The sequence below is a fragment of the Pavona decussata genome, unplaced genomic scaffold, assembly GCF_977016875.1.
Source record: "Pavona decussata unplaced genomic scaffold, jaPavDecu1.1 SCAFFOLD_92, whole genome shotgun sequence".
NCBI classification, from domain to species: Eukaryota; Metazoa; Cnidaria; class Anthozoa; order Scleractinia; family Agariciidae; genus Pavona; species Pavona decussata.
Window position 1 is genome coordinate 179,714 of NW_028145509.1, and position 22,894 is coordinate 202,607.

At 39.2% G+C, this 22,894-nt stretch overlaps 1 protein-coding gene, 1 long non-coding RNA gene and 1 pseudogene across 2 annotated transcripts; all 3 read right to left on the reverse strand.

Annotated features, from left to right (window-relative positions):
* Window positions 1-665: 665 nt before the first annotated feature.
* Window positions 666-7,529, reverse strand: LOC146473667 (uncharacterized). The gene is made up of 3 exons (XR_014866280.1): window positions 7,451-7,529; window positions 6,683-6,769; window positions 666-754 (listed from the first exon to the last, which is right to left on the reverse strand). It is a non-coding gene; the product is annotated as an uncharacterized LOC146473667 (long non-coding RNA).
* A 4,655-nt stretch (window positions 7,530-12,184) lies between these two features.
* On the reverse strand, window positions 12,185-21,388 carry LOC146473668 (pyroglutamylated RF-amide peptide receptor-like). Its single transcript, XM_085117732.1, has 2 exons — window positions 21,281-21,388; window positions 12,185-13,406 (listed from the first exon to the last, which is right to left on the reverse strand). Exon 2 carries the CDS (start codon window positions 13,345-13,347, stop codon window positions 12,382-12,384), a length of 966 nt encoding a protein of 321 aa, XP_084973858.1. The 5' UTR covers window positions 13,348-13,406; window positions 21,281-21,388; the 3' UTR covers window positions 12,185-12,381.
* On the reverse strand, window positions 14,637-22,334 carry LOC146473669 (QRFP-like peptide receptor; annotated as a pseudogene).
* Between the last annotated feature and the right edge of the window lie 560 nt (window positions 22,335-22,894).

Consider the following 22,894-nt stretch of genomic DNA (forward strand, 5'->3'; position numbering starts at 1 on the left):
TTTCGGTTTTAGGTCGCGAATCAAACATATCGGCATGCGATTTAGTCGAAAAAAATCATTTTGAAATGCATAGTTAAAACCGAGATTGATTGTACTTGAAAATGTTTGGCTGCTAACAAGTAAGCAAAATACATATTTAAAAATAATCACCCGTGAGTACAACTTTTCACATACGATTTCTTCCATCAAACCCGGCTGTACACTAAAATTTGAAATAAAGACTTTGAAGTAATCTACAATTACGAGGAAATTTAAACATGTTAAATCCAGTTTACATCGACACGCACAATTTTGCTAAGTTACGGTCGCTTTGGTATGACTTTGTCAAGCCATAGTTTACAAGAAAAATTTGCTTTGGAATGCCGACAAAACCAAGCAGATAAAGAGAACTTCATAGTTCTGAAGTTGACAAAACATGCCTCGGCTATAAAATTGATAGTTTCTTTAACGAAAAAAAAAAAACATTTCTCTCCGTTCTGTTACGAAATCTAAACAATGTCAGTGGCTCACCGAAGAGTGGCTTGAAAGCGATAAAATATACAAATTCGTAGACAATTTACGTGGAATATTAAATTAATCGAAGCCCTTTGATACAGTGCGTCTTCGTGTTTACAGAATTTGCGATCGATTCACCGAAGAAAATAAAGTTCGATCTCAGTCGGCATATACTTATCTTCTACCTTGACTAAAAAAGTTCTTGACTTGCTCTTGTTCCCATGCTTGTGTTGTCAAGGCTTGTCATCTACAAAGTGACCTGAAAATTAAGCAAAATCTGCAATTAGAAAGTCAAATTTTAATCATTATTTATATTGGTTCACTCTCGTGGACATTCTATTTACTTTTTGTTCAAGAAGAAAGCAATTAAATGTGTTTAACACTCGGCTTAACTACGTATAAACCTTTGGCATGCTTACGGCCAAATTATATTTTAATCGGGTAGCTTTGGACAAACCCTGGCGCCTCAACAAGGACGAGAGAGTTCTCCTTTATCTGTCATTGCTCAGGTTTAAGGCTGGTTTCCATATGATCGCGGATCGCAGATCGCAGATCGCAATAAGGTCTGCGATCGTCTGCGATCTGCGATCGTCTGCGATCATATGGAAACTACTTCTGCGATCGTCTGCGATCCTGCGATAGTGATCGCAGACGATCGCAGAAGATAGAACCATGTCCTATCTCCTGCGATCGTCTGCGATCAATTGCGATTGTTTGCGATCTGCGATCTGCGATCCGCGATCATATGGAAACCAGCCTTTAGATAGAGCATGGTTCTATCTTCTGCGATCATCTGCGATCACGATCGCAGGATCGCAGACGATCGCAGAAGTAGTTTCCATATGATCGCAGACGATCGCAGACCTTATTGCGATCTGCGATCCGCGATCCGCGATCATATGGAAACCAGCCTTTAGTTTCCAGTTAGCGAAAGGGTATAGAAGGGTAAGTGGAGTGTTTTTAATGGTTTAAATAACCTTGTTCCAGCAACTAACTGCACCCTTTCTGCTTCTCCTTTAAGAAAGGAAGAGAGAGAAGCCTTGGAATTCTTACGCTCACCGAAAAGTGAACTTTGTAATTTTGTGCGCAATGTTGTTCCGTGTCTCAGCTTTAAAGCTATTTTACACGAGACGATTCTTAACAAAACAATGTTGCGTTGATAAACTAACCTCCTCTCACCCCATTACACGAAATACTCTGGCAAAAAATGTCTCATTTATTAGAAATGGGGATTTACTTTCGACTTATGACTTTAACGAGTCCTCCCAGAACGGCAAAAAGTAAGCAAAAGAAAACTCTCCCTAAAAAAATTAAGTTCGCAGAGTTACTTGAACCGGATTCCTCATTACTACTGACACCAATGATCAGTAACTATTTTGGCGCAAATTGAAGGACTTCCAGGGCCCGCTCCTCAAAGGTCCCAAAGCTCAATTAACGGGCCTTTCGAATACCGTTTTGAATCGACTTGTGTTGAGAATTAGATCAAACTCGCCAATATGTTGCTTAAAGTTATAACGATATTAATATCAAACCTTCAAATTCAACCAATACCTAGCTAAACATTGTACACGTAAAACAATTCTCATCCTTCAACCTACGACCACTCCTTTCCACCCTCCACTTTGCGCCCCTTCCCCCTCCCCCTCAACCGTAATTACTTGTTACTTGATTACTTCGGAGTCAACTTCGGTTATGGCCCAGTCAATCCACGTACCCCTCCCCTCCCTCTCCCCCCTGGTATTTGTCGGTAATTTGCCATTTTCCCTTCGGAGAACAGAAAATGCCCCACGGTGGGATCGGCCAATACTGATCAAAAAAATTCATGGTATAGCTTAGAAAAACGAACAAATGCCCAACCCACAGATGTTTGAAAACAATCCAGAGAGTAGACATGCCGCAAATCCACCGGCGATGCTTAGTTTAGTTCAGCGCGTCACGTTTAGCTCATTGTTCCTCTCAAAAACAAATTAAAATATTCAACATTTACATATCAAAAGTTTGTACTCTCAGATCACAATTGCTATCATTACGCCACCACGGTACGAGAATATGAAGATGGCAGGGAAATGATGAAAGCAACTAGATAAGGCTGCTCAGTTGTACCTCGCTTTGAATAGATTAAATCTGCGCAGCGCGGTGGTCATAAAACCAAATTAAATAGGTAGCTATTTGACTCAAGCAGTAAAATATAAAAATTTCTCCATTGCTAAGAAATAAAGATTAAAATGACCCACCATCCCACGGCAGACCTCTGATGACAAATGGCCCACATTTACCGGGGTGGGGTAGGGAGAAACGTTGGAGAACGGTCAATATGGCGGATCTAAGATGGCTGATTTTTCTGTGACATAGGTTGAAATAACTCTTCAGGTTAGAGGCCTTCAGTGACTTCCAAGCAATCAAGTAATTATGGGAAGAGAGGGAGGGATTGTAGGGTAGAAATATCCAGCTTGGAGTAAGAGAAAGATTCTATTTGTTTCCCGTTGAAAAAGAAATCCGGCTTTAGGAGTCTCCGGAATCGAAGTGGTAATTCCCACGGGAGAAGAGTGTGATAGAGACGGAACCCATCCCAGATTGCAATCGTTAATTAACATCCCTCTAATCATCCGATCTATCTTCAATTGAGGGATATAGCATTTTGTTTTGGTCTGGCCTAAGTCTAACTAAGCTTAGATAAGCAGCCTGTTTTGTCCAATGTCATGAACTTCACTGTTTGAATTCCCTGTTTAATTCACCACTGAAATATGTTTTACTTCTTCTTGGATAACTTCTAACGTTTTTAGTTAAGTTTAGCTTCTTAATTGTTATTGCTTTTGAATTCATTGTTTCGTGCCGATTTCTGTAGCTTTGTTCGTCTTGGACGGAAATTCAAGAAATCGAAGATGGCCGACTGAAGATGGTGAACGATCATAATAATAACGTCATCATTGTCAAATTGCGACTCTAAAATAAACCTTTTAGAACGTCCTGCATTCCCTTGTTTCCATGGAAACGTCTCTAACCATAAGAAAACATGTCACCTGAACAAAATGTCCTCTGACAAACCCAGATTTTATGGATATCTCTCTTTTAGTTTTGGAAATAACTCAAGTAAACTGATTTTATTCATTTAGGTACCAGTAATCAAAATCATTAAGGAAACATTAATATAAGCTAAAAACACAAGAGTTATAGCAAGAAAAGCAATTTTTCTTCATTTTAGTAAAGAGTTATTTCATTTTCTGGAATAAAAATCTGCCTGTCAAAAATTGGCTGCCATGGTAACATCAAAGTCAATGAACACTAACCGGCCACACCAAATTGTCTCCAGATAAATTTCTGAAAAAGTCCTGAAGTTTTATCGCGTTTGCACAAATATTTAAAAGGTTATTCAGGTTCAAAGTCACCGCGGGCAGAATCCCCCCCCCCCCTCCCCACCCCCGGTCTAGATAGGGTTAAGGTAAGGTGTATCTTCATCGGCTGAAATCTAAGAGATATTAGGGTACGTTTCTAAAGTCATTCATTCCCAGATCAAGACTGTTATCCATATTGCTTTGAGCAGGTGTTCAAGACACAAAAGCAGGGTGTCAATGAACTCTATCTTAATACCTTCGGTCATTCACTAGAAACGTATCTCGACAACAATTTTTTTAACGCTCGAATAACGTAGTAATCTTACAAGCCTGGTTTGCGTGATTTAGGGAGTTCTATCCCTCGCCCCCTCCCTCTCCCAATTTCTCCTCCTCTTCTCCAGCAGATTTCATTTTCTTCTAACGCCCGTTTGGAAAGTAAATGACTGCTACGTAGGCTGAGAACTCTCGTTAAAATACTCTTGCAAAATTTTGAAATGACCGCATGCCCGAAATAATTTCAAAAGAATGGTCCTTAATTGAAACTAACACTTATTTTCTAGCTTTAGGGTGCATTTTAGTCGATTTGGCTCATGTTTGCATGAATAGCCAACAGAAATACCATTTGCCGCTCGAAAATTCGGTTTTCCGAAAACAGATGGTTTTGTCTAGAAAATTTTAATTTGCGAGCGAGTCCAACTTCACTGGCTGCGCCTTATGGGCTTCTTATTTCAAACTTCATCTCAATTTTCTTTTATGTTCCTTCATAATAACGAAATTTCGAAAATTTTCTTATTTTTCTCAGGGCTGAGACACACGGTACAATATCACGCGCAAGAAAATTGGAGCGTGTGATGAAGGGAACCTCTATTCTTCCAAAGAAATTGACGTTAAATTGTTAAAAATAATGTTTAAATTTTCTTAGCTTAGTTTAATCAAAGGCTCCTGTGAGCCAGCTCGTGAATGTAGAAGAAAATAGTGGCAAGGTATAAAACATTGTTTGCATTGTGTTTGGTTGGCCCAGAACTCGAAATAAAAGCCATAAAGGCTTAATAAGGAGCCTCACTGGCGTTTTATTCCGCATCCTGGGCCACTTCAAGTAGATTTTTAGCCGATTGAGCTCCTTGAATAGTTTTTTAATTTTTAATTAATTTGAGGAAGTCTTAATTATGAAAATTGTTTGAGCCTTTGGAACGGTTTGCTTTTTTAAAAGAAAAAGAAAAGAAAAGAAAAGAAAAGAAAAGAAATTTTCTCCGTTACCTCAGGAATCTAACCCGGAACCCTTTACATCTAAGTCAGCGAGCTACGCCACAAGGCAACATTGTCCACGACTTTTAAAGGAGAGATTAATTTTAGTATTTATAAGTTGTTGAGGGTTTTGAATTTTCTGGCACTTGTGGCGCTACGATTTTCACGGTCAAATTACTTCGGACCGCTGAGACACCGTCAGAGTTTTCTCCATCATATTTTCTACTTCCAGTTTGCGCGAAATCCCTGTTGACTTGGACTACAATTTCGGCCTTGAGCGGCTTTTAATTAACGCAGCGCTTTCAGTCACAAAATAAGAAGTTCAATGTAGTTTCGGTCAATGGAAGGAGTTAGCAGACATTTCACCTACTAGTGTTTTCTTTTAAGAATAAAAACGTCCTTGTTGTACCGTAATGGCCGCTTATGGTGAATACATGCACCATACGTAGACTCATGAATAATTTATGATTTTGAATAAATTCCGATTAAATTAAGTAAAGTTTAGAGCTGATCGAGCGAGTGAACGAATGAAATTCAGCCCACATCATGAGAACTCGTACATTGCGCATGCGCGCATTCACGAGTTAAAAAGTGGAGATAACATTTTAGCGTTCTAAAAATTGGATATAGTTATCGCCCGTTTTTGCGCTTAAATTTCCCGCGCGCCACCGTTTTGGGTTTTATGACGTCATACGGTCGCCGCTATTGTCAGGAAGCAGATGTTCTTTTGTGTAGAATAATCGGACAGCCCTATGACGTCATGGAATCTAAAAGCGAAAGTACGCGATAATAATGTCTGATTTGTAGAACAATAAAACTTCCACTTTTTCAATCAAGCTTTGAAATTTACACACCATTTCAAACAATTTGACGTCAATTTGTTGGAAGAGTGGAAATTCTCTATAACCATATGAACGTCTTTATCATTCTCCACCGTCGGAAATTTTGCGTGCAACATTTTCGGGTATGGACACACTGTGTTACATGCAGAGCTACGTGCAGTGTCACAGCACGTGTTAGAATGGGCCGATATCAATACCAAATATTAGACAGGAGAACGTGGAAAGTCATTTACTGGGCAAAAACCGCGACGCGTTAACTTTATATTTATTCAATTCACGTTGCAAGGTTAATGTTGTAAGATTGCTACCTGCAGACGAGTTGCATATCAACCCAACCAATCAAAAAAAGTGAAAGGAATGTTCTATATAAAAACAGTACGTGGCATGTAAGGGCTTAATGTGCGGATCAATTTGTTTGCTAGGCGAAATCTAGTCCTTGGGAACCTCCTTAGGTCCCAAAACCACAGAAAACACACGCGCGAATTATGCCATTGAGAACATGCATAAAGACAAACCCTCTTCAAATTCACCATTCCCCCGACACGGTAAGTGGTTAAATGCTCGGAGTTTTCCCTGGGGGATGTTAGAGGCTCGATTTGATCGGGATAAGGCGTCTCCACTCTATGACACGATCGTTTCAGTAAACCAGCAAACAGCAGACCCTCGTTGGTATTTGGTACCAGAAACGTAAAAGGCAATTAAAATCGGCGAACATTTCTACTACCCTAAAGCAAGCAATCTTAATAAGGAAGAGAAAGGGAAACTCACCTTCTGTGATCGATAAATGCTTCTTCTTTCGCTTTTTGTTGAACTTGCACATTAACTTCAATCCGATGCATCATGTTCAGTGTGGCCCTTGAAATTCAACGTAAGTTTGGTTAACATAGGGCTGACAGGTTAACTGAGGTAAACCGGACCAGTTGTAATGCACGTCAAAAGAATCAGCTGAGTCGCTCAGACACTCAGCCTTGACACTCAGTGAACTTTCGATGTCACTGAATTTATGCGAAAGGCAGGTAAGTTAAAACACTAGCATTAACAGGCGCCTATGGCAGCTCCTCTCCGGTTCAGGTCTTATCTTCATTTTAATTGGGATAAATACCCAGTTTGTATGCACACCAAATAAACCAGCAGAGTCGCTTACGAATACCTCTAAAACAGCGTGGGATCAGTCAGCTTTCGATGTCAGTGGAATTTGTGCGGCGCATTCGTAAAGTAAAATCAAACGTTAACGTGTAAAGGCGTCTACGGCAACTCCTCTCAGTTCATTCAGGTTCATCTCCCAGCCAGTAAAATGATGTTCTCATTTAACCCAGATCAGCGCACTGCTATAACGGCTTTTCACGCAATGATACTACGTGTTGAATACCCTTCTAGATATAGTTTAGTACAAGACAAGGTTTAGTTAAGGCAAGGTATTGAGCACCAACAAGCGATAAGCACCCTGCTTGATGGCACGTTACAAATTAAACAATTAATTGCTGTTTAACAGTCCCAGTAATTCTGTCACTCTTGTCAAGCAACTAAAATACTTACTTTTTTGTCGACAATGATTTATCTTGCTCTTTAAATTGTACTTCTGATTAACACTACTAGACTGCATTCACTGTTTTCCTTAAGATTAAAAGCATTTGTGATTAATATTTGTTACAGACTTTTTGTTCCCATTGAACGATGACAGTGACACCTATAGTCATTATCGTTTTTCCTTCTAAGGGAGCATGCACGTGCTGTATAGAGCAAGCTCTGAAACTGCTGAATGGATAGCAACATCTCAAACCATATTTCGACAAAAATTCTAACGCTTTGCAGCTCAATACATAGTTTTGCCGGAATCTAAAATTTGTTATATCACTAAATATGCCCAAAAAAAATGTCGATTTCACCTTAAAACCCAGACCCCTGATTTTCTACCATAACCTCTACCTTAGAGAATAACAAGATAAGATATCAGTTACTTCACTTAAAATCCACAATTTAATTAATCACCTTCAAATGTAGGGCCATTTGACATTGCTGATCCACACCATTCGTGCTGACGGAACAACTTGTGAGTTGCACTGAGGAAACAGGGCTGGTAATATGCTGCTAGCTCCATCGGATTGAAATTCTTGAACCTCTTGTAAACATTTATTCTAATAATTCAGAACAAAATAGTATAAATGGATGGAATTAAAGGCTATTTAAGGGGCTGTTTTAGGTTTCCTTAGACCTTTGGGCAAGGGGAGTAGGGTGTATTAAGGTGGATTCTTTTTCCTCCCACCGGCACTGTCAACCCTCCCCCCCCCCCCCCCTCCTCCAGAGTATTACACTATGCAACAAACTTAGAGAAGACAAAAACCGTTTCAAGATCGCTTTCCTTGACTCTCTTTGTAAAAACTTATGACGTCCTTTGACGCTGGGATGACGCCACTATTTTCAAATGTTGGCCATCTTGGAAATCGGCCGAAAATTGACCAATTGAACAATCGACGCAGTTTTATATGGTCTAAGGTAAGGTTTTAAAATCCGACGACGTTGTTTGGATAAGCTGTAATTGTAAATGAACAATGACAGTTCGTACCGTAAATAAGTTTGGGATACTTTTTGAATGTATCTAGAGGTCCAAAGGTAGCCTGCGAACGCAGACGTATTTCCGGCTGTCGAGATTCTCTCACAGCCGGAAATACGTCAGCGTTCGCAGGCTAGTCCAAAGGCCGTGATGGCAGATTTGCACTCCTTTCCTCTGCCCCACCCCCCCCCCCCTTCCCCCCGCCCCCAACCCCACCGGTATGGATTTTGCAATGGATTAGGACTCTAGCAAACCCCTTCAGTTAACAAGGGATAAATAAAGTAACCACTCTGAACAAGTGTGGCTGGATCTTATCCTTGTATATTAGGAAAGATTTCCGTATAGTACTTCCCATAAATTAATTATGACCCAAAAGCTAAGAACAAAACGTTCAAAACTCAGTTATACCTTGATCAATTAATTAATGGTGCGACCTCAGCGTGTTTAGCAAATGTTGAACGATTTCATCATGCCATACGGATGACTCTTAAGCCTGGTTTACACGTACGACGCACGCATAAGCATAAGCGCTAGAATAGGCACAAGGATGTTTACACGTGCGATGAGCATAAGGTGACATACGCAAGCGAAGAAGCTTAAAAATGTGGCACAATCGCGCGGCCGGACTTCCTTTTGGCGCGAGATTTGATTCCAACATGGCGGACTAGAATGTACGCTGACAACTGTTGTCGCTGTTTTTCAGTTTCCTTTTCTTGCGCTTGCGCTTGTGCTTATGCTTGCATCGCCCCGATTTACAAGTACGACGCAACGATGCAAGCAAGCACAAGAGAATGGAAATCGTTCCATTCTCTTCTGCTTGTGCTTATGCTTGCTTCGTTGCGTCGTACGTGCAAACCGGGACGACGCACTGGCATAAGTACAAACGCAAGCCACAAGGCGCTTACGCTTGCGTCGCACCGGTTTACAAGTAGGTTTCTTATGCTTGTGCCTGCGTCGTACGAGTAAACCAGGCTTTAGCCAGTCTTAGATAAGCCATGGGTATTACGAATATTGTTGAACATATTATTTAAACGTCAAAACAAAAAGAAACTAAGCAAAAAATCAATCATTTTGTCAGAAGAAAAATAAAATCGCCTGGTAAGCACTTTCTGAGAAGCTTAAATGGTCAATGATATTGATTGAACTGTAACTCATCATGTTCCGCTCTTAATTATTGAAACTAAAAGGCATTGAACAAAATTTAACAACTTTTAACAAACGAATGACCGGCCACCAAAATTAAACTGATTAACTTGCAACTTGACTTTCATTTCAAGATTAACTTATAAAAACTTGATACGTCGTAGAGAAATCACCTGATATATACTGAATGTTACTTGAAGTTTCGTTTGTTTAGTCCTGGCCATCATTGATGAACATGAAAGCGTTTGCTCACTGCGTCGTTTTGTCCGTCAGTAGTGCTTGTTTTGCAGCCTTGTGGTTCCCCAACGAATTGCAGTCGCCTTGAATTTCTTTAGGTAGAGATAATACTCCATAAAAGCTCCGAAGCAAGGATTTCTGAGATACAAGATGGTTAACTTTGCAAACGGCGCCATGTGCGGGAAGATGAAAGATGAATTAAAGATGAATTTTAGTAGTATATTTGCAATTCAAATTGAATGATGAGAAATGCAGATTACAAAGACAAATAAAAACTGACAACGATTGAGAGGAAATGACAAAAAATAATGAAAACTGCAGTTTAATTAGAGACGTAACGAAAAGCACAAAAATGTAAACACAAAAATGTAAACTTGAAATGAAACTTAGTTTGCTGTAGAAAAATACTGAATTAAAATTGCAGCCTGCAACCAGTGTCGAGAGAGGCTCCACTCACAAGGTTATCATGGAGAAAACAAGGTTTTTTTTTTTTTTTCAAACTGAAAAAATGCACGTGCTTTCAGTTCCTTTGCACGGGCGCTTTTGTTGGTGCACGTTTTAATCGTCCGCTGCAAAATAACAACGTTAAATGGTCTAATGACGTAACTTACGAACATCGTCTAATAACTTCAGTTCAATTAATCCAAGATACACACAGGTTGGACATCTGCAGTAGATCCCACCGAAAATAAATAAATAAATAAATTAATTAATTAATTAATTAATTAATTAATTTGAGCTTAAGGATGAAATTCTAGAATGCGACCAATCAATCGGATAGAAGTTGTTAAACAACAGAAATTTTCTTTTGTGACCGAAAGGCAACGAAATCTGATGATACACTTTGAGCAAAAACAAACAAACACCAACAACAATAAACGAAAGAAAAAACAAAGCGAAGAATATATGGGTGTAACCAGTGACGACTATAACCGGTGCGAAAATTTTGTTCTCCTTTTTGTCATTAAGGTAACTTAGCTGGCCACATTTTCTTTTAATCTCTTTGTTTTCCAAATAGCCAGAAAAAGGATCGAAGAACGGGCTTCTGGAACGTTTGGAAGACCTCGTTTCGGAACCATCTCAGCCGGCAGCGACTGAGTACCAGAACCAATGTTTAATACTGTGGACTGGCATGGCCGTTCCTAAATATCTTAATTCGTTTTTGGTTCAGCGTCCCGATACCTTGACATTAATTAGAGATAGAGACACCTAGCTTGCTGTACCACAGCCCTAGTACTTATCATTTTAAAATAAACTTTAGTTATGGCTGTATTGTGGAATAGTTTGCCTTTGGATATAATACCGTCGCTCTCCCTTGATACATTTTAAGGTAAATTTGCGAAGGCAGATTTCCATAGTGTATTGATAGGTTATATTTTTTTTCTTTTACGCATGGCTTCCTTGTAAAGCAGGCTAGTCATTAGCTTTATAATACAGTATCTAATTAATTCATTTGTTTACGTTGGTCACCCCAGAACCGCGGACTCCCCGATCGTCTGGTATTCTCCCGACATATGAAAACCAGGGCCCAGTTGTTCAAAACCCGATCAAGCTAATCCTGGATAAATGTGAACTTTGATTCAAGTTTAGTTACTAATCGGTAAAGATTCTGTCATAAGATTTTTGGCCCTCAGTTTTGACTTAGACATTTCTATACCTTTATCTTGAAACTAGGCTTTAAAACCGCTTTCTGAAGAGCGAATTAAGAACGTCGATAAGATTTTAATCGCAGGTCAGCGTTAATCGGCTTTCGAACAACCCGGCCCAGACTTTAATGAAATCATGGCCGATCAGAGACAACCATGTCTCAGTAGCAGTTTGATGCTCCAGTATGCATTAGTATTAGTGTGCTTTATATACAGCACACTATTGCCCAGAGAGAGGGAGAGAAGGATAGACACAGTTGGAATTGATGGATGCATAAATTGTAAAAACAGTTGTCACGAATTGTAAAACCTGACATAAATTGTAATAAAGCTGGCCGTAATTTTGTAATAATCAACCTTCGTAAAGCATAAATTAAACAAGCTGTCATAAGTTGTAATAAGCTGAGCTATGGTGATTAAATTGGCAAATAGTCGTGTTTTCTAACAAGTCTTGAAAATGAGAAATTCAGGGGAAGTTCTTTGCTTCATTTTCACGAATACTTTTTTATCAATTACATTTTTTTGTCTTTCTTTTTTTTAAGTACATATATATGGGCGGTCTAAAAGCTAATCTGTCCACGAATGTTTTTTGTCCGGGCTCACACGCACTAGTAAAACAACTTTCTATTTCCTATCCCGCATAAGGAAACTATCAGCGGTTACATACTCTTGATTGGGAATATTTAAAAACAGCATCATATACACAGTCTGTACTGTTAGCATATTTGCAAACATAAAAAAAAGAAGTTCAGTATATATGTACCGCGGCGAGGATATCTTGGATGCTGCCCACTGGCTGGGGTTTCCTGAATTATCCCTGGTGTGAAGTGGGTTTCGCCAGTTTGTTACACCTTTCAACGGTTGTATACTTCAGTCAAAGTGTAGACTCCTCAGTATCGACATACCGCTAAACAACCGGATCGGAAATCTTTGCTCATGGCCCACAGTAAAAACGGGTTTGTGATGTGTTTGACATAAACCATCGCTAGTGTTACAAGCTGAACGTAGCCAAAGTCCGGCTTGGAAGTTATTTCTGGGGTGAATTCCATCATCAGCATTATCATTCCTCTGGGAAGGTAACACACTTGGAAAGCCAGCATCAGCACTATTAACATCCTGACGAGACGTTTCTTTTGACGGACTCGGAGAAGTAAGATTTTCTTTTGCAGACTGCTTGGAAACTGAAGCTCATTTTTGGCCTTAAGCGCGCGGATGGCACTAACGTATGCTGCACACTGAATCAGAAGAGGAAAGGCCATGAATACTACCACTAGATACACTTTGTAAGCGATCCGATGAGCATCGCTGATAAAATCTACACGGCAGTAGAAGTACCCGCTGTTGTTTAGTCTGTTCTTTATGAAGATAATCATCGGTACCCCAGACGTCAGATAGCAAGCAATCCAGATGACGAACACAGCCTTTTTTACTCCATTCAACGTGTTCTTAGACTTGAATGGTGCGACAATGGCGCGATGCCTCTCTAGTGCTATTAGGGTTTGCGAGAAGATCGAGACGACGACAAAAACATCTTGGAGAGGCGCCAGAATGTAGCACATCATGTCGCCAAAGATCCAGCCCCGGTAGTTTTCAATGATTCTCAGTGGCGCTGTAATGACGCAAACTGCCAAATCGGCAGCGCAGATATTTCCAATCAAAAGATTACACGGCGTCCGCATCTCCCGAAAGCGAGCCAGAGTCGCCAAGATCAGGCTGTTACCGAACAGACCGATTGCTATGATTAACGAGAAGAAGAGTGTTGAGAGAACAACATACCAGTGAGACCATCCTTGCACTGTCGCAACTGTTGGTGTTAAAGTGGCAATTGTTGGAAGACTGCTCACACTCATAGTCATGTTCTTAAAGGATCTTTCGCTTAACGGCTGAACGTACGCGTGTGATCATGTATTTGATCCTGTGGAAATATCGGCTCTTTAAACATGCTGTGGATCTCCTTCCACGTTCACAACGGAACAAGGTAATTACCAAAAAACCATATCGTGCTGCGACCGCGTTATTTGTTTCATATTTGTTCAAGCAAGTTTGAAAATGCTGAATTTGCTTAGGACTGAAGGATGACGCAGTCAAATTCAGAATCAAAGAGAGCGCCTACGTTTGGATTGGTTAACATATCAATTCAATTAAAAACGCGGTAATGGAATTGGTCGGTTTTAATTAAAGTTAATCGAACAAAAGGAAACAGTTATGAATCTTCTAATGGAAGACCGTGAACTTTAAATAAGTGAAAAAATGACACTCGGTGATATAATTACAGTAATGAAGTAGTCATGTCTGGAGTTGGCGTATGGCAAATTGTAAAACTTGCAAAATATGGACTAGATGTGTAAAACACGAAGTAGATGTCTGTGTTTTGTGTTTTTGCCCGTCATCATTTCACTGAAACCTGGGTATACTTTGTCAGTCATCGTTTGCAGTGTATTATTTTAAAGAACATTCAAGTAACATTGTGCTTGAAATAGAACAGGAACCACTCCATATTTTACAAAAAGCAAGTTATTTAACGGTAGAACATGCAATAATATGTATTTGATCTTGTGGAAATAATGGCTCTATGAATGCTGTTGATCGCCATCCTGCATTCTCTAAGGAAGACGGTAATTACCGAAAACATTTTGTGCTGCGATACAGGTTCCAAAATGCCAAAATTGCTTTGCAAGAATAACACAGCACCTACGCCTGTATGGAGTGGTTAACATATCACTTCAATCGATAACTTTTTATTTTTGTCGCTATTGAAGTTTGTCAAATAAAAGGAAAAAATTTACGAATCTTCCACATAGAACACTTTATATTATTGTTTTTCTATATTGGATTTCTTGTTATACAAGGCCCCACAAGCGTGTAGCTTTAACTGTAGGATTTTGTCAGTCAATATATAGGGTACCCCTCTACCCTCACGGGAACTGCGGGTTTGCCTGTTTTGTTAGACTGATTTCTTTCAAGGACAAATTTTCAGGTGGCCTCAAAACCGATCTCTCCACATTTTTTTTGTTTGCACGCACACGCGCACGTAAAGGACTTTTTATTTACTATCTCATACTCTTGATTACGATTATTCAGAAAGATAATCGTATACACGGTCTGAACTGCTAAAACATATTTCCACTACATGAAAGAAAAAAATTTAGTATATATGTGCCGCAGTGAGGATAGCCAGCATCAGCACTATTAACATCCTGACGAGACGTTTCTTTTGGCGGACTCGAAGACTTAAGATGTCCTTTTGCAGACTGCTGGGCAGGTGAAGCTGAGTTTTGGCCTTGAGTGCGCAGATGATATTAAAATACACGGAACACTGAATCACGAGAGGTAAGGCTATGAAAAGTACCACAACATACACCATGTAAGTGGTTTTATGAGCATCACTGATAAAATGTTCAAGGCAGTAGTAGTACCCGCTGTTGCCCAATGTGTTCTTAACAAAAATAACTATCGGTGCCCCAACCATCACGTAAGAAGCGATCTAAATGACGAACACAGCCTTCTTTACTCCCTTCAACGCGTTCTTTGACTTGAATGGCGCGACAATGGCAAGATGCCTCTCTAGTGCGATTAGGGTTTGCGAGAAGACGGAGACGACGAAAACATCTTGAAGTGGTGCCAGAATGTAGCACATCACGTCGCCAAAGATCCAGCCCCGGTAGCTTTCAACGATTCGCAGTGGCGCTGCAATGACGCAAACTGCCAAATCGGCAGCGCAGATATTTCCAATCAGAATATTGCAGGGCGTCCGCATCTCCCGAAAGCGAGCCAGAGTCGCCAAGATCAGGCTGTTGCCGAACAGACCGGTTGCTATGGTTAACGAGAAGAAGAGTGTTGTGAGAACAACATACCAGTGAGACCATCCTTGCGCTGTCGGTGTTTAAGTAGCATTTGTTGGAAGACTGCTCACATTTTCATAGCCATGTCCTTAAAGGATCTTTCGGTTAACGGCTGAACGTACGCGTGCAATCATGTATTTGATCCTGTGGAAATATTGACTCTATAAATATGCTGTGGATCTCCTTCCTACGTTCACAAAAAAAAAAAGACATCTCGTGCTGCGACGGCGTTATTGGCTTCATATTTGTTCAAACAAGTTTGAAACTGATGCTGAAATTGCTTAGGACTGAAGGATGACGCAGTCAAATTCAGAATCAAAGAGGGCGCCTGCATTTGGATTGGTAAACACCAACGTTTCTTTGCATTTGTTGTCCATATCATTGACAAAATGCATTTACTCGGAATTACATTTATTCTTTATCTCTTAAAATTATCAGCGGGTAATGGTTAACATAACACTTCAATGGAATTTGTCGGTTTTAATTAAAGTTTGTCAAACAAAAAGGAAACAGTTATGAATCCTATACATGAAAGACCGTGAACTATAAAAAAGTGAAAAAATGACACTTGGTGATATTTCAGTAATGAAGTGGTCATGTCTGGAGTTGGTGTAGGGAAAATTGTAAAACTTGCAAAATATGGACTAGATGTGTAAAACACGAAGTGGATTTCTGTTTCTGTGTTATTGCCCGGCATCATTTCACTGAAACCTGGGTATAATTTGTCAGTTATCGTATGTGGTGTGTTATTTTAAAGAACATTCAAGTAACATTGTGCTTGAAATAGAACACGAACCACTCCATATTTTACCACCAAAATTTCCCCCTTCCTCAAACTAGGAAAGATTTAGTCATTTCACTTGGAACTGTACAACTACACTCATTTGAAATGCAGAATAGTACACAGCTGTCACAATATGCAACAATAGAGCACATGAAATTTCAATAGATCGTCCGGTTACTAAAAGAACATTATTGACAGTAAATCACACGTACTTTCAATTGACCATCCGATTACTATTTACAGTAAATTACACCTACTTTCAATAGATTGTCCGGTTACTAATGGAATATGTACAGTAGAACATATGGTCGCTCTTCATCTTCTTATTGTTTCATTGAATACTGTGCCATCTGTGTTTATTTAAGACAATATATAAGGAGTCCCGAATTATTGTAGAACGATTACCTTTGACGATAACACATGATGATTACCTTGGATTATCTTTGACGAGTACCTATGACGATTACTTATGATTGCCTATGATTTCCACCATGGATTACCAACAAGCCTGTATTAGCTGTGAAGTATCTGCGAGGTTTACTCTTCAATCAAGAAAGTTGCTGTGACTAAGAAGATCTCTCTCCTTTTGCTGTCTGTTTTCGCCATGGAACGAAGAAACTAAACCTTGTACCTCTGGCAATTTGTAACAAGTGCCGGCTGCCAAGCTAGTTTGCTCTGCCGAGTATCTTCCCCGTTTTCCGCCGTTTCCCGCGCTAGCACAACCCGTTGCTAGTTTTCAGTTCACGCACCAATCTCAAGCAATTCGTAAGTAATATTTGCTCTCGCTCGAGTACCAGAAAAGTTGCTGAGATAAGCCAAACTCTCCGCAGCAAGATAGCCAAAAAACTCTCGTCATATTTGTCACACCACGACACAATCCTCTCGTTACAAAATAATGGCTCTATGAATGCTGTTGATCGCCATCCTGCATTCTCCAAGGAAGACGGCAATTATCGAAAACATTTTGTGCTGCGATACCGTTATTGGGTACACTTTTATTTTTGATCAGGCAGGTTCCAAACTGCCGAAATTGCTTTGCAAGAATAAGACAGCACCTACGCCTATATGGAGTGGTTAAATATCACTTTTATTGAAACTGTTTCATTTTTGTTGCTTTTTCAAATAAAATGAAAAAAAAAATTACGAATCTTCCGCGTAGAAGACCATGAAAATGGGGAAGGAGTGACACTGATGTTAATATTTCAGTAATGAAGTTCTCATGTCCGGAACTATTGATGTATGATGTATAATTGGAACAACACTAGGGGGTTATAAATTTATTTTTATTCTGTAGATTAATGTATTCTTAATATTATTGTTTTTCTATTTTGGATTTTATGTTATACACGGCCCCACAAGCGTGTAGCTTTAACTGTTACCCTGTTTAAATAAAGGTTGTATGTATATATGTATTTTTACAATAACTATCCAAATTTCCGCGCGCTGATTGGCCCATAGCTATTGTCTATAAGAGTACAGACAATAAAAATGACGTCAGATGTAACACGCGCGCTTTCTCAACGAAAAAAATTGCCAATTCCGCTCGTCCTTTTTCCATGTTATTGTAAAAAACAAATCGACGGCAGTTTTCTATGTTCTATACTCTTATAGACCATAACATGACGCCATAAAATGTTCAAAACTTAGCAGTGAAACCACTCGCCTGCGGCTCGTGGTTCCACTTAAGTTTTGAACATTTTTTGACGTCATTTTATGGTCTATAAGAGTTAGCATACCTTAGTGACCGACTATCGCGTAACGCGCAATCTGATTGGCTAAACAGGTGCAGTCTATCGATCGATAGACGGCAGTTTGACAGAGCGCGCGCGATTTAGCATGCATCATTGCACAAATATATCAAAATTTATGAAATAAAAAGATTTTTTTGCTTCATAGATCGATCACTGAGGTATGCTAAAACAATTAGACGGCTCGCTCTCGGTTTCTATCGCCTTTGATAGTCGGCTCGGGGCTTCGCCCCTCGCCAACTATCAGCCGATAGAAACCTCGAGCTCGCCGTCTAACTGTTAAATAAACCATAGAAAACTGCCGTCGATTTTTTAAATGTATGATGTACGGCATATCGTAAAACTTGTAAATATGTAAAATATGGACTTAATCTGTAAAACGTGGAGTGAATATTTGATCTTGTGTTTTTTGCCAATATTACAATAAAAGGTTCGTGTAATTGGCATACATGACGTGCATGTGATCTGTGGAAATATTTTTGGTTAGTATGGTGACTTAAGAGCGGCTGCCTGTAAGAATCGAGAACTGAATTTCAGCAACCACTTGGTCGAATTTCTGATATTTTGTGCGAAGATACCCTTGAGTTATATTTATTTTGTACACACTGGGTTATTGATTTGAGCCAACGCTGCTAAAAGGACCACTCAGAGCAACACGGCACGAACAAAGTCACACGTTTTTCTCCATTTTACCGATCGACTGCCTCATTTAAGAAGATAAAGGAACTGTAAAGTTTGATTTGTACTACTTTTGCCTACGACATCGAAATGGTATGCAAATTTGTTGCACATGTTTCGTAGGCTAATTGACCGGAATAAATATATTTTTCAGAGCAGAATAGGAAAGAAATCTGGAATCGAAAAGCATTGAATGGTTGTGTTCAGTCAGTCTGATTGATTTTTATTTTTTTATTTTATTTTTTTAATTGATTGAAAACATTACTTACAAATACAAAATAAAACCTGTTAACTTACGATATACATAATATACAAGTTAAGTTACGAGATAACGCTTAAAGCTTAACCTAGTTACATGCTGACTTTCAGACACTTTACAGAATTAACACATACACACACTTACATATAAATACACACTGCACGTCCAGTTTGAAACTAAAATTATTTACAAGTCTTTACACAGCATTCTTCACGAACTGAGGAACACGTGCATATAAATTACAAAGCCACAGGGACCCAGGATTTAACAAATTGTTCCAATTTATTATTTGCAACTGCTTATGTTCGCATAACAGAGATTTTGTTTTTCAGGCGTAAAAGAAAGCTTTTAAAGTTTAAAATGCCATTGCAAACACTAGTGCTAAAAATGTGGTACTTGGCAATAACGAGGGCGTAATTAAGCGCTGACCAGTTGTTTGATTTTTGGTGCCAGCCATACAGAATCACACTTTCAGAGAGTTTTATGTGTTCTTGGTATGTTTTGTGCCACCATCGCGTAAAGAGGTTCCAAAACGTGTAGGAAATGTTAAAGGTAAACAGCATGTGCAACAATGATTGACTTTCGTAGTTGCATAGCGGGCAAATGTCACTGTCCTTTATACCAGCACGAAACAAACTGGACTGCGTAGGTAGGATGTTGTGAATAATTTTGAACTGAAAGATTATAAGCTTTGGCTCATGCAAGATTCGGAAGGGGAGCATATAGACGTTTTGGATGTTTTCTGTGGTGAAGCCGTAATTTAAAACTTTACTCTCACCGGTTGGAATCAAATAGGATTTGCTAAGTAAAGTCGAATATGCAATTTTAGTAGACGGCAGTGAGAGAGATTGTACCTTTGAAGAGACTGTGTTGCAGAATTTTACTTTCCATGTTTTTGGGATGGCTTGCAGTATACCATAAAATGAAGTGAAGGGTACTTCAAGGTTAAGTTTTGCTTTGAGCTCAGATGGTGATAGAAAATTTAAGTCTTCAGCTAGTAAATCTTTGATACAAAAAATTCCTTTATTGACCCAGGAGTTGTAGAAAATTGGTTTTCCATCCACCAGGATGTCACGATTTTTCCAGATTATTTGCTTCTCCGCTGATACTTCATGGTTTGTTACAAGTTCAAAGCTTTGCCAGTAACTCAAGATAGTACAGTAGAATTCGGGGAGGTTTTGTAAATCGAATAGTTTGATATCGTATTGGCACTTGATGAAAAACGTAAGACCGTAAGTTAGAGCGTATTCTGGGACTATTTTCCATGAAGCGTCACAATTTTCTATAATTCTTTTAACCCAGGCTATTTTTAGTGATCGTTCCATCATTTCAAAAACGACCATCTTTAAACCACCGCATTTTTTCTCAGCAATAATAGTTTTTCTTTTAATTTTAGCTGGCTCTGATTAATTTTTATGGCCCAATATGTGATGTTTGGAAACATTCACGGGCTCCTGATGGCAAGTGTTTGTGAATCGGTTTTGATCTCATAATTCGTGACATGATTGCGAGCCGCAAGTATCGCACGCATATTTAATCTTCCCTGAGTGGGAAAGAGTTTGAATCAGAGCTTGAAACTTGGAAGAAATAAAGTTCTTTTCTTCGTCTTTGGAGATATGAGATGTAATTTAGAGAAACTTACATACCAGAAACACTTTTATTTTAATGAAAATAAGCATCGGCTTCATGGCCATTTTGAGTAGCGTACACAAACCTTCATGCTTTAGAAAGCAGCCAGCGAGTTTGGAATGTTTATTGTATTAATTTTCTTGTGAGATGGTTGGTCTAGGCTTGTGTAAAGTTTCAAGGTCATTGGGTTATTTTACATTGTGAACGGGGCTTCGTCCTTTGACCTAAATTTTCGCGGTTTTCATCGGCCCGTGACCGCACCTAGGCCGCATTTCAAACTCTTGCAATTTTCTCTAAAAATCAAATACTTTGGAACTTTAAAATATGATTTTCGAAAACAGTTAATCCAAGGGTATCTTCAGACAGCATATCAGAAATTCGACCAAGGGTTCGCTGAAATGCAGTTTTCGATCCTTACAGGCAGCCGCTCTTAATTGTCAGTGGAACGAATAATATAGTTCCACTGAGGGGTGGCGCCCAACAGTTCATTTTGGTGGGAAATGTTCTGATGGCTTTGATCGCCTCAAAAAATTGGATTGTGCGTAAATGTGAGGTTTTCTTCGGCAAAACGTGAGCGGATTAATATGCTATTAAAAATGTAAAAAAAAAAAAAGGTCAGTTAGCATTTTCATAAAACGAACAACTGCTAATAAATTCGGACAATAAAAAAATCTTTCCTAAAACGTTCTGCAAGTTTAAAATTTTAGCTAAAGCATCCAAACAGATTAAACTGCCTTTAAAAGGCCAGCAAACATTTGAATTATTTTTCTTAAATGTTCTCGTTTGGTGACCCCGTTCTACCCTTGACTGGCATAAATACAACAAACTTTTAAAACATCTTAAACTTACCACGACGCCACTTACAGTCACAAATCGTTGCAGTGCACAATCATCGGAATACACACGGTTCGTGGTGGAGAGAAAATGGTCGTTTAGTGATAGTACTGAAAACTCAAAAACAAGACAGCTTACACTCGAAAAATAAAAAGAAACAAAGAAAAAGAAAAGCCCGCGATGTTGGAAAATGATGCACGTAAAACTCGAATACGAGACAAGGTTCGAAAACAATGCATCCAGAAAACTCTAAAACAAAAGAGCCAACGCGAGAAAACGATGACACTAAATCTAAAAAAAGCAAGACAATAAAAGCTTGCTCCCATTCTTGGTAACAAGTAACACAAGCGCCCAAGAGAAAACAACTAAGAGTGGAAACGAAACACAACTAAACACAAGAAATGATTACCTTTTGTGCAAAAAAGGAACGCGGGTCCGCCCACAAGGTCAACAAAACACTAGACATCAAAGCGAGGCCAAAAACACCTTAAACTGTTTCTTGTAACTCTCAGTTTTCCTCAAAGAGCTTTGTTGTTTGAAAACTGTTCGCTTCACGGAACAGTTCAGTAATGGCTATATATTTTTACACGTAAGGTACATTTTACATAATTAATTCTCAATAACTGTAACAGGACCAAGACTCCTAATACCTTGTTAATTGCAGACGTTTTTGAGCCACGGACGGCAACCGGAAATCGAACTTTCCCTTTTTTGGAGCGTTTTCACGCCATCGCGTTTGTAACGTCAAGCCACAGTCATGAACAATGAATTTTCCTGTCCGTAGTTAGGAGCAAAACCACGGCAAAAAGCAAACATTCGACTTCCGGTTGCCGTCCGTGGCTCGCGAACGGCTGTACTTAAGCACGCTAATCAGTCACTGCTTGGGCGGGAAGTCAGTTGCAGAGCATCGGGCCACCGGCTAGGATGCTCTGCACCTTTTGTTCTTTCCTTTACTAACTGCCATCAATATTAAGTGTCTAGCACTTTTCTCAGGATTCCGGCGGTCCCCAGCAAACACACATGCTGCCATAGTTCCATGTCGTAGGACATCCCCAGAAGCTTCAACCATTGCTTACAAGAAATTTGCCCAGGTTCTATTGACCGATGACGTCACCATGGTAATAATGTTATGGAGGGTAATACAAATAAACCTTTATACACGTGCAAATTTATGTTAGCAATACGTAGGCCAAACTCAAGAAGATGAGCCTCTCGACTTAGTCTCCAGGTTTACGGTTTTGTATCCTTTGTGTATAACCCCCTTAATTTTAAGATGCAAGATCGTTAATTGCCATTTCTATTTGCATTAGATGAGATGAGAACGATACAGATGAGAAAGAATTGGCAATTTTACCTGCATCCTCCCAATTGAGTTACATGTATTATACAACCTTATTATTTTTCTTTTACATGTGTATGAGCTGATGATAAATTCTCTTCATAAAGTTTGAGTAACAGTGGAACATTATGATATTCGCTAACTGCAATTAAATACTAGAAACCAATATGGCAAATGACAGAGTTATAAGCCTTCTTATTTCCCTGTTCTTTTCTTTTTTTTTTTTTACAGCTTCGATTAATGCGATCAGAACTTAGTGTAGAAGAGATTATACAACAGCGTCCTCTCAA